This window comes from Ips typographus, linkage group LG1 (assembly GCF_016097725.1).
Source record: "Ips typographus isolate SLU linkage group LG1, UJ_Ityp_2.0, whole genome shotgun sequence".
Lineage (NCBI taxonomy): Eukaryota > Metazoa > Arthropoda > Insecta > Coleoptera > Curculionidae > Ips > Ips typographus.
In genome coordinates this window covers 25,055,002-25,067,946 of record NC_138422.1, presented here as the reverse complement: position 1 = coordinate 25,067,946, position 12,945 = coordinate 25,055,002, and the positions used below count along the sequence as shown (strand labels likewise).

The following is a 12,945-nucleotide window of genomic DNA, read 5'->3' as shown; positions in this document are numbered from 1 at the left end:
TTTTATTTTTATGTAAAATTTATAGCGTAATTGCTATAAAAATATAATGGCTATAAAATTTGCTTTTGTTCTTGTCACGTTTAAAAATCCACGTAAACTGAAATAATTTTAGGCAACATCATACAAATAGCTGCAAAAATTGTGAAAAGTTATCAGTTTGCTAGTAGCCATGTTTAAATTAATTTTACTAGTATTGGCCATCAGTTGCTGCGCTCTTGGGGTGCCCCACCTAACGGGTAGTATTCCAAACAAACCCCCCAAAGGTAAGGTTCATATTTTGCAAGAAAGCAGAACTTAAGGTAAATTTGCTTTTCAGATCCTCCACCACAGGACTATGTGGACTATTTCAGAAGTGTGCAAGATGTTTCCAATGATGCTCCCAAGAATAAAAATATGTAAGTTTAAGTTAATTTTTGTCAGAATAACTAGCATAAGCTTTTTTATAGTCTATCGACTCCAGTTGGATTAATAAATACTCTGAAAAGCAAAATTAAACATGTCCAGCAATTGGGTGTAGGTATAATTCAAAAAGTTGCCGATACCCTGAAATCTATTGAAGTTAAAGGAAAATGTGTGTTTGTCGTCGAAAGTATATTTAAACTTATAAAAACTGCTTTGAAGCTCATGTTGAAATTCAGGTATGTAAATTAAATTTTTTTCGGAAATAAACTAACAGAGCAGTTGTTTGTTTGTAGCCAGGTAGAGCAACTGGAAGACTCTAGCAACACCACCAAAGAATCGAAGTAAAAAGATTTTACAATAGGAAAAGAGAGTTTTTAATCAAAATATTTGCAGGACAAGGCACATACGTGAAGCTACTGATGAACCATCAGAAGATACTAACGCTCTAGTTGACTTAAATGCAACTCTGGTTATTTTTGAAGGAATCTTCAAACTGTACAAAGACATTAACGTGCACAAACAAAAGTTATTAAACTCCAGGTGTGTATATAAGTTGTTTCTATATTACAAAAATTGTGACTACAAATCTGTGACAGTTTAAGCTTAGTTCAAGATTTTCTGCCTGGGCTAGAAATTCAGATTACAGAAATCGTTGGGTTAATTGAAATATACTTAGAAAATATAGCGGGTCAAGCAGGATATAAGTTGGAAGCTGCCATAACCAATAAGGACACAGACGGACGACGAAAGCGAGACTTAACCTATAAGCAAGGAATTAATCTTAAGCAAACTTCAGCAATTTTTAATGTTTTTTAATTTTAGTAATTTGGCTGACTTCCCTGTTGATCACCCAGAAGTGGAGGATAAAATAAGAGCCAAGCGTTCTGTTTTTGAGAAGTAGATTATTTTATTTTGTATCGATTCGTTAAAATCCCTTAATTAGTTTGGTATTTTAGGGTGAAGAAGACGATAACTTCTATAAAGGAACTGACGGAGGACTTGTTTTCCAATATTTCTGACAAATTGATGTATAAAATTAAATCCGAGGAAGAGGAGTTGGATGATTACTTTGACTAGTATGCTTCCATTTCAATATATTATTATTAAGGCACTGTTATTAAAAAAATAAAAAGTATGTGAAAAAGTTAAGTTTGATAATTGTTACGTAATCTGCAGATTATAATGTTTATCTTCCCGGAATTATTATTGACAAAACAGCCTCAGATAAGCAAGTAAAGCAATGTTATCGTTATTTACCTGTTATGGCTTGTATATTCTTCAACGTGTGTAAAATGGTTATTATTCGAAATGATCAAGATTCTGGGGGCTCACAAAATACCCTCCGCTAACTCTGAGGATCACCAAAAGAAGCAGAGATGCTGCCAACAAAACAACCAATATTATCTTATGATAAACTGATAAAACGTAAATTTTCAGTTGCAATTGGTTTTTGCAGATTTCATCTAGCCCAAGTACAAGATTTTAGTGGTGGTGAATTGGGTTTATCACGTGGCAAAAGCATCTTCTAACTTATCTTCGAGTTTGATGAAAAACAAGTTTAACAAGTTACTAAAGAGGCATATTGTGCAAAAGATCTAGCAAAATAATACTAAAATGCTTCTGTCAAATTTCCTAACATACTATAATTGAGGTAGTCTTTTATCATTTAATTTTAGAGAAATATTTATATTAAGTATCATGTTCGTACCTAATTGCACCTTCCTTAATAAGTTACATCCTCATTTATGTTACCACAGTAGTTGACGATTACTATTGCTTAAAAAATAATTACGTTTTTGACTGTTTGTTATTTCGAGTATTATACGCAAGCAAATTACGTACTATAATTTTCATACATAAAAGTTCGATTACCAGCTACAAAAGTGTGGTGTTAAATGGGAATTTTGCAAACCTAACTGGACAGTGGACCGTGAAACTGAATACTGGTATTAAAATTGGTGATTCACTACTCCAGTCATTAGAATTCGACAATTGTTGTTTATGGAAAAAATGGGAATATTCTAAATTGCCTCAACGGTTGTAATCGATTCGAATGACTACAACAGTAATTGATCCTATAACAACAATCTTTCAGATAAACAATTTCATTACCTACACTTGTAAATTTTGTTTTCAACTTATTATTTAGTTTTAACATTCGAGGCACGAAACGCAAAAAATTTCCGTATGTTTAGAAACAAGTCAAATGTCCCTGAAACTACTTTTATGGCTTATATTATGCTCTTTCCGCTATTTTACAGAAAGCGGAATACCGCTTTTTTTTATAAAACAATAATACGGAAAAACCAGAAACCCGCACTTTGCAGCTTTATAGTTAACCGATCATTTGTTTATAATTAATTATTCTGTTAGAAATGCGTAACAATTGATATCCACTTGAAACATTACTGTATATCATAGCACATTATTACCAAAATTCTTCAACAACATTTGGAAGCGTGTAAATCTAACGCACATTATACAGGGTACGATCAAGGCTGTGTCATCTGCTCACCTTTTGTGGCTGCAAAGCCCATCCATCCTGCGGATTCTACCAAAGCTCCCAAAGTGTCTGTTACTTCCCTGTTTGATATGATCATGGTATTCATTCACTCTCATATTAGGCTTTTGGTTGCTTTCAACAGCTTTTTTGAATGATTCAAACTAAACTTCCACAATGTCAAGAAAGATTGAGAGAGTTGAAGTAAACTGGGCTAGTTGAATAACACAAAGTCGTCTCCACCAAGAAAGAACCCAATCAAGAAAGACGCCTAGCGCAATTTCTTTATTGGCAATGTGTGTCGTTTCTGTGAAGTCTTGTGATTGATATCCACATTGGTGACGATTTAGCACCAGTCTCTAATTCTATTAGTAACCTTATTTGTTAAATTCTCAGCTTTTCCATATTATGTGTCTGGGTGTTATCAACACAGCAGAGCCAGCCGATCTGCTTTTCATTGCAGTATTCCACCAGTGTCACCAAGTGGCAGACTTGGTTGGTCATATAGAAGATATCTTGTTAATATGATTAGGTTTCTTCAGGTTCAGTCAACACCAACCATACCATGACTGAAAAGGACAGTTATCCGGGCTTATAAGCCGTGGTCAAATGGAATTTCTTTCTGACGTTTCGTCCACGGACATTATCAAAGGCGATGACGTATAACGGTCGAAATGCTCTTCCGTACCTCTCGACGATGATGACATCTTTAAAGTTTCTTTCTGACAAGGCCAGGGTTTGCTCCCAGCAAGACAGAGACTACGGTCTACGGTAAATACAATAACTGCCAAGATATGCTTGACTTTTGGAATAAGAAAATGTTGCTTCAACCGTTCTATTGGTTTCATTCCATGCCTTCGGAGCAAGATGCTCTCATTTGGAAAATCTATATTCTTGGTTCCACTTGGTCCAAGATGGAATGCGCTATAGACACCGAGTTCTACGATGTGGGTTTTTAGTTACCTTCTTCTCCTTATCAGGTCTTCTGGTTCTTGGTCTGTCGTTTTTGGAGTTTTTTCCAACCATCAATACCTTCCTGAACCTCGATTCTTGACGTTCGCGAAAAAACATTCTTGTATGTGTTTCTGATATTAGCACGTTTTAAATGTATTCTTGAGCCAAAAGGAGGAACCTTAAGGAAATTAGTGATGATAATGTTCCTACAGTTCTTCACCTGGTGAGGAAAACATTAAACCGAATCCATTTTGTATGGTAAATTACTAATAATCTGTTTGAGATAAACATAGTAGTATTGCCTTGTGTTTTCCATAATTCATGCAACAATTTTTTCCACAACCAACTCAGATAAATATTTAAAAATTCGTATTTTTTTTTGCTTTGGTAACTAAGTAATGGTACCGATGTGTAAAAATGGAACAAAATGGACTTGTAACAGTATCACCAGCTTTAGCAAGTTAATGGTCTTTGATACAGATAACACCTCTTCCAGGTAATGGAAACATTGCAAGATTGGAACATAAAGTAATAACTTTTACCTTCTTAGCTGACCATCTTTTAGGTACAAGTGGAATAATGGGTGATTTCTCAAAATTGATAAGGAATTTGCGTGATTACATTGATCTCAACCGTTCATAAGATACACGTTAAGGCAGTTATTTAAGTTTGGTGTAAAATTAGGATATCAAATATTAACTAAAAAGCCTGCAGTGGAACTATCTAAGGAAATCTTTCTTTATCTCACTTTGACTTACATTTCTTCCTGTAAGTCTGTCTTCATTATCTATCTCTATCAAGTTACATAGTATCTTTACTGCTAGGCTATTAAGACATTTGTTATAGGAGGTATCTACTCTTAAACAATTTTAGACCACTAAAAGCTAACAATTGAATATTCATGAGCAATACATAAGGAGTGTTAACGATTTATTTGAACAATTTCGGTGTTGTCCACCCTGTATCAAAGTTCCGCATTAGTCAAAAACAATTTATTGTGCACTTGAACGCAAGAAAAAAATTAGTGGTCGCAATATAATGCGCGCGTTTTAGCCTTGTCTGGTAACAGTTAACAGGTGAACATTAATGCTTGGGTACTAAACGAAGTGAGCAGTACCACCGCGAATTCTTCAGTTATTCTTATGTCATCGGGCTGGTGCCCGGCCAAAACATGTGAACCGTCTTCGGGGAAAGTAATTCGCGTAACCGAAAGTTAAAATAACTGGGAAAAATGCGGAAAATTCACTTTTTAGTCGTTTGGTTGTGTTTGGTTCATGTGGGACAAGGACAAATGTCGTTCGACGTTAGGGTTCCCAGGGTTGCTGATATTTTAAATCGGGTGTCTAACACTACTTTCGGTAAGTGAGAGTAAGATATGTGCTTTTGAAAAAAAAATACCGTAATTTTCTAGTTATATTGCAGCAGTTTGTTTTAATATGTGTGTATAGGAAGCAGTATAATTATTGTCGATTGGTAGTAGTAAAAACCCGTAATTTCCTGACTTTATGTAAGATGTAAATAAAGGACTTATTATGCCGGTTATTATAGTGTGCCACTCACTTTTAGACGTTTCATAATGTACAGTTTGATAAACTGATTTAGTTATTGAATTGTAAGGCTTGGAGAGAATCTTGACTGGATGCTATAGAGAAGATTTTGCTGAAAAACTTTTAAATAGTTGAATTGCTGATTATTCCCTGTAATGAGAATTGTTGTATTTTTAAAGTAAAACTGACCTGGTTTAAAATGTTCTAACCAATCTGCTGTCTCTTGTCTTAATACAAATCTGTTGGTAATAACAGAAAGTATGCGAAGTGCACGTGACATACTGTACTTTTTGATTAGCTTTATCATTTATGAATTACATTTTATTTACATACATGAATATATTTAACACTAATTTCCAAATTTTGAAAGTTGAAAAATGCTCCTTTCCGATTAATTACCGAGTGGAGAAAATTATATACCTATTCTAAAAAATAGTACATAATATGCGGCAGGTTCTGCATATGCACATGTTGTCCAAGATAAGGATGCACTACATTACGATTATGTAAATAAAAGAGGCCACATATGTGACCTTTTCAGTATTTGTATAACGTACGTACGTAAGTCTTAATTCTGAATTACTTATTTCTTAGGATGTACAGCTTCTCATTTATCTTGAGCGATATCACCGAGCTTGAGATCTTGAGAACCGATAAGCATTTTTTGCCATTTGTTTAAGCTGTTTACCAAAATCATCGCCAAACGAGAGCAGGCGAGAACAGCAGAGAACAGGATGACTTTACGAAATATTTCGTAACAAATGACCATCTTCAAGCAGCAATTAAAGTCTGGATAGAAAAGTCGGTGGAGTACAATAGATTCTTTGCTTTGGTATTTATCGATTTCCATAGAACCCCGCGCCAATATTCTTTGGCTGGGAATGCGGCCTCAGATAGATGGGTCAAGCAAGACTACTCCTTTTTACCCTCCCATCGCTGTAAACCAAAAGGATAGGTCTGGAAGAGGAAGTCGCTACAGTCCAGGAATTTTCCCTTTCGGGAAGTTCCCAGAGTTGCATCGGCATACTCTGTCCTGGGAAAAGGATGCCCCCGCTGACGAAGAGGCTCTTCTGGCGCTCTTCTTGTTCTCCATTCCTTTTTTCATCGTCAGCTCATCCACCTCTGGTGGTCCTGGCAAACTATAGGATGTCCAAACAGCCGGCTTTCGTTCGCCTGTTTTTACATCCTAAAGTTTTGGGGAGTCTGGTGAGTGGGGGATGGTTTTACCCCTTTTGCTTAGGCAAAACGGGGGAAGGTGCCAGGAGTGCAGCCAGAGCCCAGTTAGCACCGGGATAACTGCGGAAAGGTTTTACCCAGATTTTGAGAATAAAATTATCGCTACCCAGGGGGAAGGTCTGGGGGAAATTGTGGTCCTCTTCTTGGCTGGTTGGTCCTGAATTGTCGTCTATCTGAAACAGAAAGAAAAACTGTTTCTCGCAGTAACTGATTTTTGCTGCTTTCCGCTTTTTGGAATTTCTCCACTGCGCTCTGCTTGATCCTTCATTCCTTCTATCCTCATCTTTGGTCTTCTTCTGAAGACTATGATGAGGATGATAGACTATCTTCCATTTGTTGCACCATTTCTCCAATGCTGTGGTCTCCTCTTGCAGGTATCAGGTCAGGAGTCGGCCGCTTCTGCTCCGGGCCATGATTGCAGTGTCATCTGCGTAGAGCGCTAAGCTGGTCCGCTACGTTCTAGGTAGATCTGAAAATAAAATGTTGTAGAGAAATGGCGACAGTACTGCATCTTGCGGTACTCCTGCTTCCATTTCCCTATAACTTGTGTAGACGCTGTCGATTTTGACTCGAAAGCGGTGAGCTGAAAGAAAGGATCTAATTAGTTTTACCAGGCCGACTGAAAAGCCGGCATCCAGCAACTTGGTTAGAAGTCCTCTGTTTTCCATAGAACATTCGACGCGATTTAGCTAATCTATAATAGAAGCACTGGACCAGTGAAGAATATACAGATTTACTAGGCTTATGGAATACATATACAGCAATGCCACCACAAAGGAAAAAGGAAAGAAAGACTAACATACCTTAGATTCGCAAAGGATATCGTTCTCGTCACAAATAACATCGGAGATGCAAAGCAAAATGCTCGAAGATGTAGTAGATCAAAAGTCGGTTTCCGGATAAATAGCAAGTAAAAACCAAATAATGACAAATCCAGTGTTGGCACAGAACATCAAAATAGGCGACTCCGAGATAAAAGAGACGTATATGTACAAATACCTGGGATACGAAATACAAATTGGAAAGAACAATCAAACGTGACAATGTAAAATAGGTTTGGGCAGCTTTTGGCAAATTCCGAGAGGTATTTAAGAGTGAAATATGCTGAAGTCTGAAGGGAAAAGTGTCTAAACAATGCGTGTTACCGGAAATAACATATGAAGCAGAAGAACAGAGAAACTCGAGTAACTAAAAAACAACTAGGAGGAAACTAGAGGAGGCTTATGTCCAGCAGTGGACAGCATGATGATGATGATGATCATGATAATGATGAAATCAATCACCCGGTAGATTCTGTATAAGTGTTTGAACTCTCTTAAAACTGTAACAGTTTACATTGCAGTAGTACTAACAATTCAGCATGTTTTTCTCTTCTTAGGTCTTATCCGGGGCAGTGTAAACTTCGTAGGTAGAGCAGTGGATAGAGTGATCAACACTTTCGGACGAGTAGAAGACAGACTACGCGCTCTCCTGGAGGAGTTTAGAGGAATTATACTTAGAGGAATCCCCGAGCTTAATATCCCAGTGCTCGATCCTCTGCACGTCAACAAAGTCGAATTCGACGTAAACCACGATAGCGCCAAGTAAGTTTTTCGGTTACATTTACTAATAATAGTGTCAAACTTTTTCTGGTTGGGCAACTCGGCAAATTCCTTTAGGTTTTCTTTCGGTGGGCTCTTTTGGTGTGGTTTCGTCACGAGCCGAGTTGGGTAACGATTGTTGTGTTGCAGATTAAAAGGGAAAGCAGAGAACTTGACGATAAAACACATATCTAAATTTCAAGTGGACAAGGAGAGGTTTACTGACTTGGGTCAATTTAGGTATGACGCTCCCATTCTAAGCCATTATTAAAGATTAAAATTAATGTAATTGTACAGGTTCAAGCTGGATTTGAATCTGACTTTCCCCTACATTAAAGTGACTGGAAACTATAAAATTGATGGAAAAATTGGCAGAGGCTTTGTCATATACGGCGACGGACCTTTTTGGTAAAACCATTATTTGTGTTCAGCGTCATTGTTCTTCGTTTATTTCCTTTGACATTTTTTACTAATCGGGACATTGAACGCTCATTAAAACCTGCGGTTACTTAGTGGTCGACGTCAACACTATAAATTAAATTAATAGTACAAGGAATGGATATTTTCTCATTCATCATACAGATGAGAATTGGAATTTGGATGTTCATTAATCGCGAAAATTTAGATTACTAATTAAGTATATTTTTGTTTACTTTTTTCTCAATTTATGAAATTATTTTAATGGTTTAGTTAATTTTTGGGGAAGTTATGCAAGAAACACTTTAGAAAGTATTGATGTTTTTAGGATTAATTGTATCGGTTCAATTCAATTTAACATCATATTGACGAAAATTATTCTTTCATGGTTTTCACTTAATAGACGTGTGGAATAAAAATTACAAAAGTTCCAGAGGAAAAATGTACCATAGTTTTTTCAGTTAACAAATTAAGAAATGTTGATACCTTTACAGATTGCTGGAAAAGATATCTTCAAAATGTTTATTTTATTTCCTTCAGGTCTGAATATGCTGCAAGAAGCTTTAGTTGACACTAAAATAACGGATGTTCTTCTTCTTCTTCTTCTTCTCAGCCCGTATTTATCCACTCCTGGATGTAGGCCTCTTCCAAATCCCTCCACGCCTTTCTATTTCTAGCAGTCCGGGTCCAATTCCTTCCTGCAACATTCTGGATATCGTCTCGCCATCGTCTCTGGGGGTACCAATGCTCCGTTTGGTCTCTCTTGGGCGCCAAAATAGTATCCTATATGCCCACCTGTGGTTGTCCTGCCTTGCCACATGACCAGCCCATCTCCATTTTAGTTGTGCCACAAGCCTTAGAACATCTGTCACTTTAGTTCTTCTACGAATTTCCTCGTTGCGGATTCTATCCCTTAGAGTGATTCCTATCATAGCCCTTTCCATTGCTGGTTGGGTGGTTTGCAGTTTATTGGCAAATTTGCGGGTAATTGCCATTGTCTCTATTCCATATGTGAGAACCGGCATCACGCAGGCATTAAACACTCTCCTTTTCAAATTTATAAGAAATTCACTAGATTTAAGAATAAATCCTAGTCTGCCAAAGGCTGCCCAGGAGAGGCCTGTTCTTCTTGTGATTTCAGAAGATTGATTTTGTTTGCCAACTTGAATTTTGTGGCCTAAATAAACATACTCCGAGACAACCTTCAGGGTTGGTCGTTAACGGTCACCTGGATGTCTTCTGTACTCATGTTCTTTGTTTTGTTCAAGTTCATTTCAAGTCCAATTTGCAGCGATGCTCGATGAAGCTCCCGAAGCATGTTTTTCAGCTCTTCACCTGAGCTGGCAACAACCACAATATCGTCAGCAAATCGTAAATGGTTTAGACGCACTCCATCGATATGAATCCCGTTCTCTTGCCAGTCAAGCTTTTTGAAGATATCCTCCAGGGCAAGGGTAAAAAGTTTTGGTGAGATGGTGTCTTCTTGCCTTACTCCTCTTTTGATTGGAATACTGTCGGTTTTTAACTCATCATCTATTTTTACATGAATGGAAGCGTTATTATAGATGTGTTTGATGAGGTTTGAGTATCTAGAGTCGATCCTGGCATTGTATAGGGATTCTAGAACTGCCCAGGTTTCGACAGAGCCACTTAGATGGGATTTTACCTTCTGTCGAACATTCATTCAGCAACAATCTTACATGCTCCATCAGCGTCTCACCTCCTATTTCGCTCGTGATTTGATCTTCACCTGGACTCTTTCTGTTTTTCATTTGATGTAGTGCTCTCCAGTTCTCCGATAGTTATTTCAGGGACTTCTTCGGATCCCACATTGCGTATTTCCCTTTGGTATTGACGGCCCTGGACTTTAGAACTGTATAGATTTCCGTAGAAGTCCTGAACGGATGTTATTGTGGGTAAAATTTTTTCTTTTTCATTTTCTTCAATCATTCTCTTGATGGCTTTTGCTTGAAGAATTAAAAGCCATTCAAAAATTCCTCCTTCTCAAAAAGCAATTTTGAGAAAGTATGTCTTTCTTCAGATTTTTAATTTAACACAACATCAAATATTATTTTTTGTTTATAGTACAGCTATTGCAAAAATCAATGTATGTTTCCTTGTTTTATACCTCCATGGGATGAAATTTGACAGTTTCCAGGTTTAAAACAGAATTGTAACTGAGGACCAAATGTCATAACTGTAAAAATTCCGCTCATAAAACTATAAAATACGTTTGGTATTGTTTATACTGATTTTACTTGATTTTAAGACGGTTTTGTGGTTTTACAGCTTTCTGGAAAGGATTTTGACGGTTGTCATATCAAAAAATAGACTAAAATTAAGTTAGTCAGTCAAAAATACTCTGAGGGAAAGATATAATGCATTTAACCAAATTCAAACTGATTTGGTTACTTTTCAAATATGTTTTGTTGTTTAGTTCCTCTGCTGGATTGAATTTGACAGTTTTTATGTTTCGAACAGAACAAAAGACAGAGCCAAATGTCATAACTGTCAAAATTACACTAATAAAGCTATAAATTACGTTTGGTTTTGCTTATACTACTTTTACTGGATTTGCGTCCAGTAAAAATGAAATAAAAAAAAACGAAATATATTGCAAATTTTCTGAAGATCTCAGGGTCGACACTCTGTATATTTAAACTACAGCAACGTGTTCACGTAATTTATTAGAACCATTAATTTTAAAAAAACATTTAAGTTGACCATAATTTCTCTTATTGGCGGAAGTCGATAACAACTTGCCGGTCTTAAAGGTATACAGGATGTTCTAACGATGAGAAAGTATTGTATAATTGAAAAATGTTTTGTTAAAAATGCTTTTTTTATTTAAAATTAACTCTTTACCACTTGCATTAGAAAAAAATGTAGTTGTATACATAACAGTTTTCAGGAAAATATTTTTTAAAACAAATCTCTGCTTACAAACTAAATTTTGTTTTGGGTTGTTAGTTTAGTTTTTTTTGTCTAAAATGGGCTAAAATTATTGTTTTAATTAATTAAACAATATCTTAAGTATTTCATCGATGATACCTTAATTTACATTGTTTTTCAGGAACATATTTTCTCATAGTTTTGTTTATTTAATAGTATCTGAGAATTTTTTACACAGAACACATAATTTTGTTAACTTACATTTCAACATAAAATGCATTTTGCATTTGTTATACGATGGTCAAAATTATACTAATTCTTTAATAATAATCAATGCTGTCATTATAAAAAATATTGCTTAAATTTATTATTATGTTTCTTCAGATTTCAAATGTGTAATTTTTGTTTATAGCGTATTATAACTAACTTAAATAGTAGTAGTTCAAGAACTTTACAGAATTATTGGTATTTGTCCTTCTGTAAATTTCTCACTCATAATTATTTAAGAAAAACGAGTAGGTACAATATTTTGTCGATTAGACTTAAATGGAATTTTTACTTGTTTTTATATTCTAAAGATTCCAAAAAATACTGTTATCTAAATTTTGTTCAAAACAAAATCTAATTAGGTTTCTGCAAATTTAGGCTGAACCTGATTGACCTCAAGTTGGGTACCTCAACAATCCTCAAATTTACTTTGCCAGCCAAGCTTAGAGTGGAAAGTCTCAACGTGGACATCAAATTAGGACAATTGGAGGTTAGTTCTTCCTCCTCTTAAATTAACACTTTTTCCCTTATTAACGTGATTTTCTTGCTTCTCAGAATCGATTTGAAAACCTTCTAAAAGACAAGGAAACTGGTGATATCATTAACAGGGTGATTGGACGTATGGCTCCTGAAGCTTTGTCGATGCTCTGGCCTGAAATCAAACCATCCGTTGAGGATCAAATTAAACGCGTAAGTTTCCAACAAATTTTCCTGTTACACAATTAGCTCGCATTTTTTTGCAGTACATCAACAGAATCCTAGAAAACGCCACCGTAGTAAACTTTGCCAAAAGGTTGTTCAACGTCTTCGTTTAAAAAGCCATTTGGTCAATGCAGCGTCCATATTTGTTGTGTTTAAAAAAAGTACGGTGTCAAGGTTTAACCGCCGAAAATTTGGATTTATTGGGGCACGTAAATCGGTAATTTATGCACGTATTGCAAACACGTACTGCGGTCCAGTAATGAATAACCTAAGCAACCGTGAAATTGAAAAGCTCTTTTATTGTTATAAGTTAAGGGCGCTGTCAATGCAAACACCTAATTTTTCTAGTCGTTAGTTTTAGTCTAGTTAGGGTTTTTGTACTTAAGCATCACTATTGTATAAATAAAGCTAATTATTGTTTTTGAAGTTTGTTTCTGACCCTGCAAGT

General features: G+C 35.9%; 2 protein-coding genes across 3 annotated transcripts; both read left to right on the top strand.

Moving 5' to 3' along the window:
- The first annotated feature begins 112 nt into the window (after positions 1 to 112).
- On the top strand, positions 113 to 1,551 carry LOC145729255 (uncharacterized). 2 transcript variants are annotated; one of them, XM_081979937.1, is made up of 8 exons: positions 113 to 263; positions 317 to 395; positions 447 to 638; positions 696 to 743; positions 796 to 942; positions 999 to 1,169; positions 1,225 to 1,299; positions 1,359 to 1,551. In XM_081979937.1, exons 1-8 carry the CDS (start codon positions 170 to 172, stop codon positions 1,477 to 1,479), a joined length of 927 nt encoding a protein of 308 aa, XP_081836063.1. In that variant the 5' UTR covers positions 113 to 169; the 3' UTR covers positions 1,480 to 1,551. The 2 variants fall into 2 exon arrangements, with proteins under 2 accessions (XP_081836063.1, XP_081836068.1); XM_081979942.1 differs by having other exon boundaries at positions 1,346 to 1,551.
- A 3,355-nt stretch (positions 1,552 to 4,906) lies between these two features.
- LOC145729246 (uncharacterized) lies at positions 4,907 to 12,923 on the top strand. The gene is made up of 7 exons (XM_081979930.1): positions 4,907 to 5,214; positions 8,018 to 8,222; positions 8,370 to 8,459; positions 8,517 to 8,627; positions 12,174 to 12,285; positions 12,351 to 12,485; positions 12,539 to 12,923. The coding sequence occupies exons 1-7, from the start codon at positions 5,088 to 5,090 to the stop codon at positions 12,608 to 12,610; spliced, it is 852 nt and encodes a 283-aa protein (XP_081836056.1). The 5' UTR covers positions 4,907 to 5,087; the 3' UTR covers positions 12,611 to 12,923.
- Positions 12,924 to 12,945: the final 22 nt, after the last annotated feature.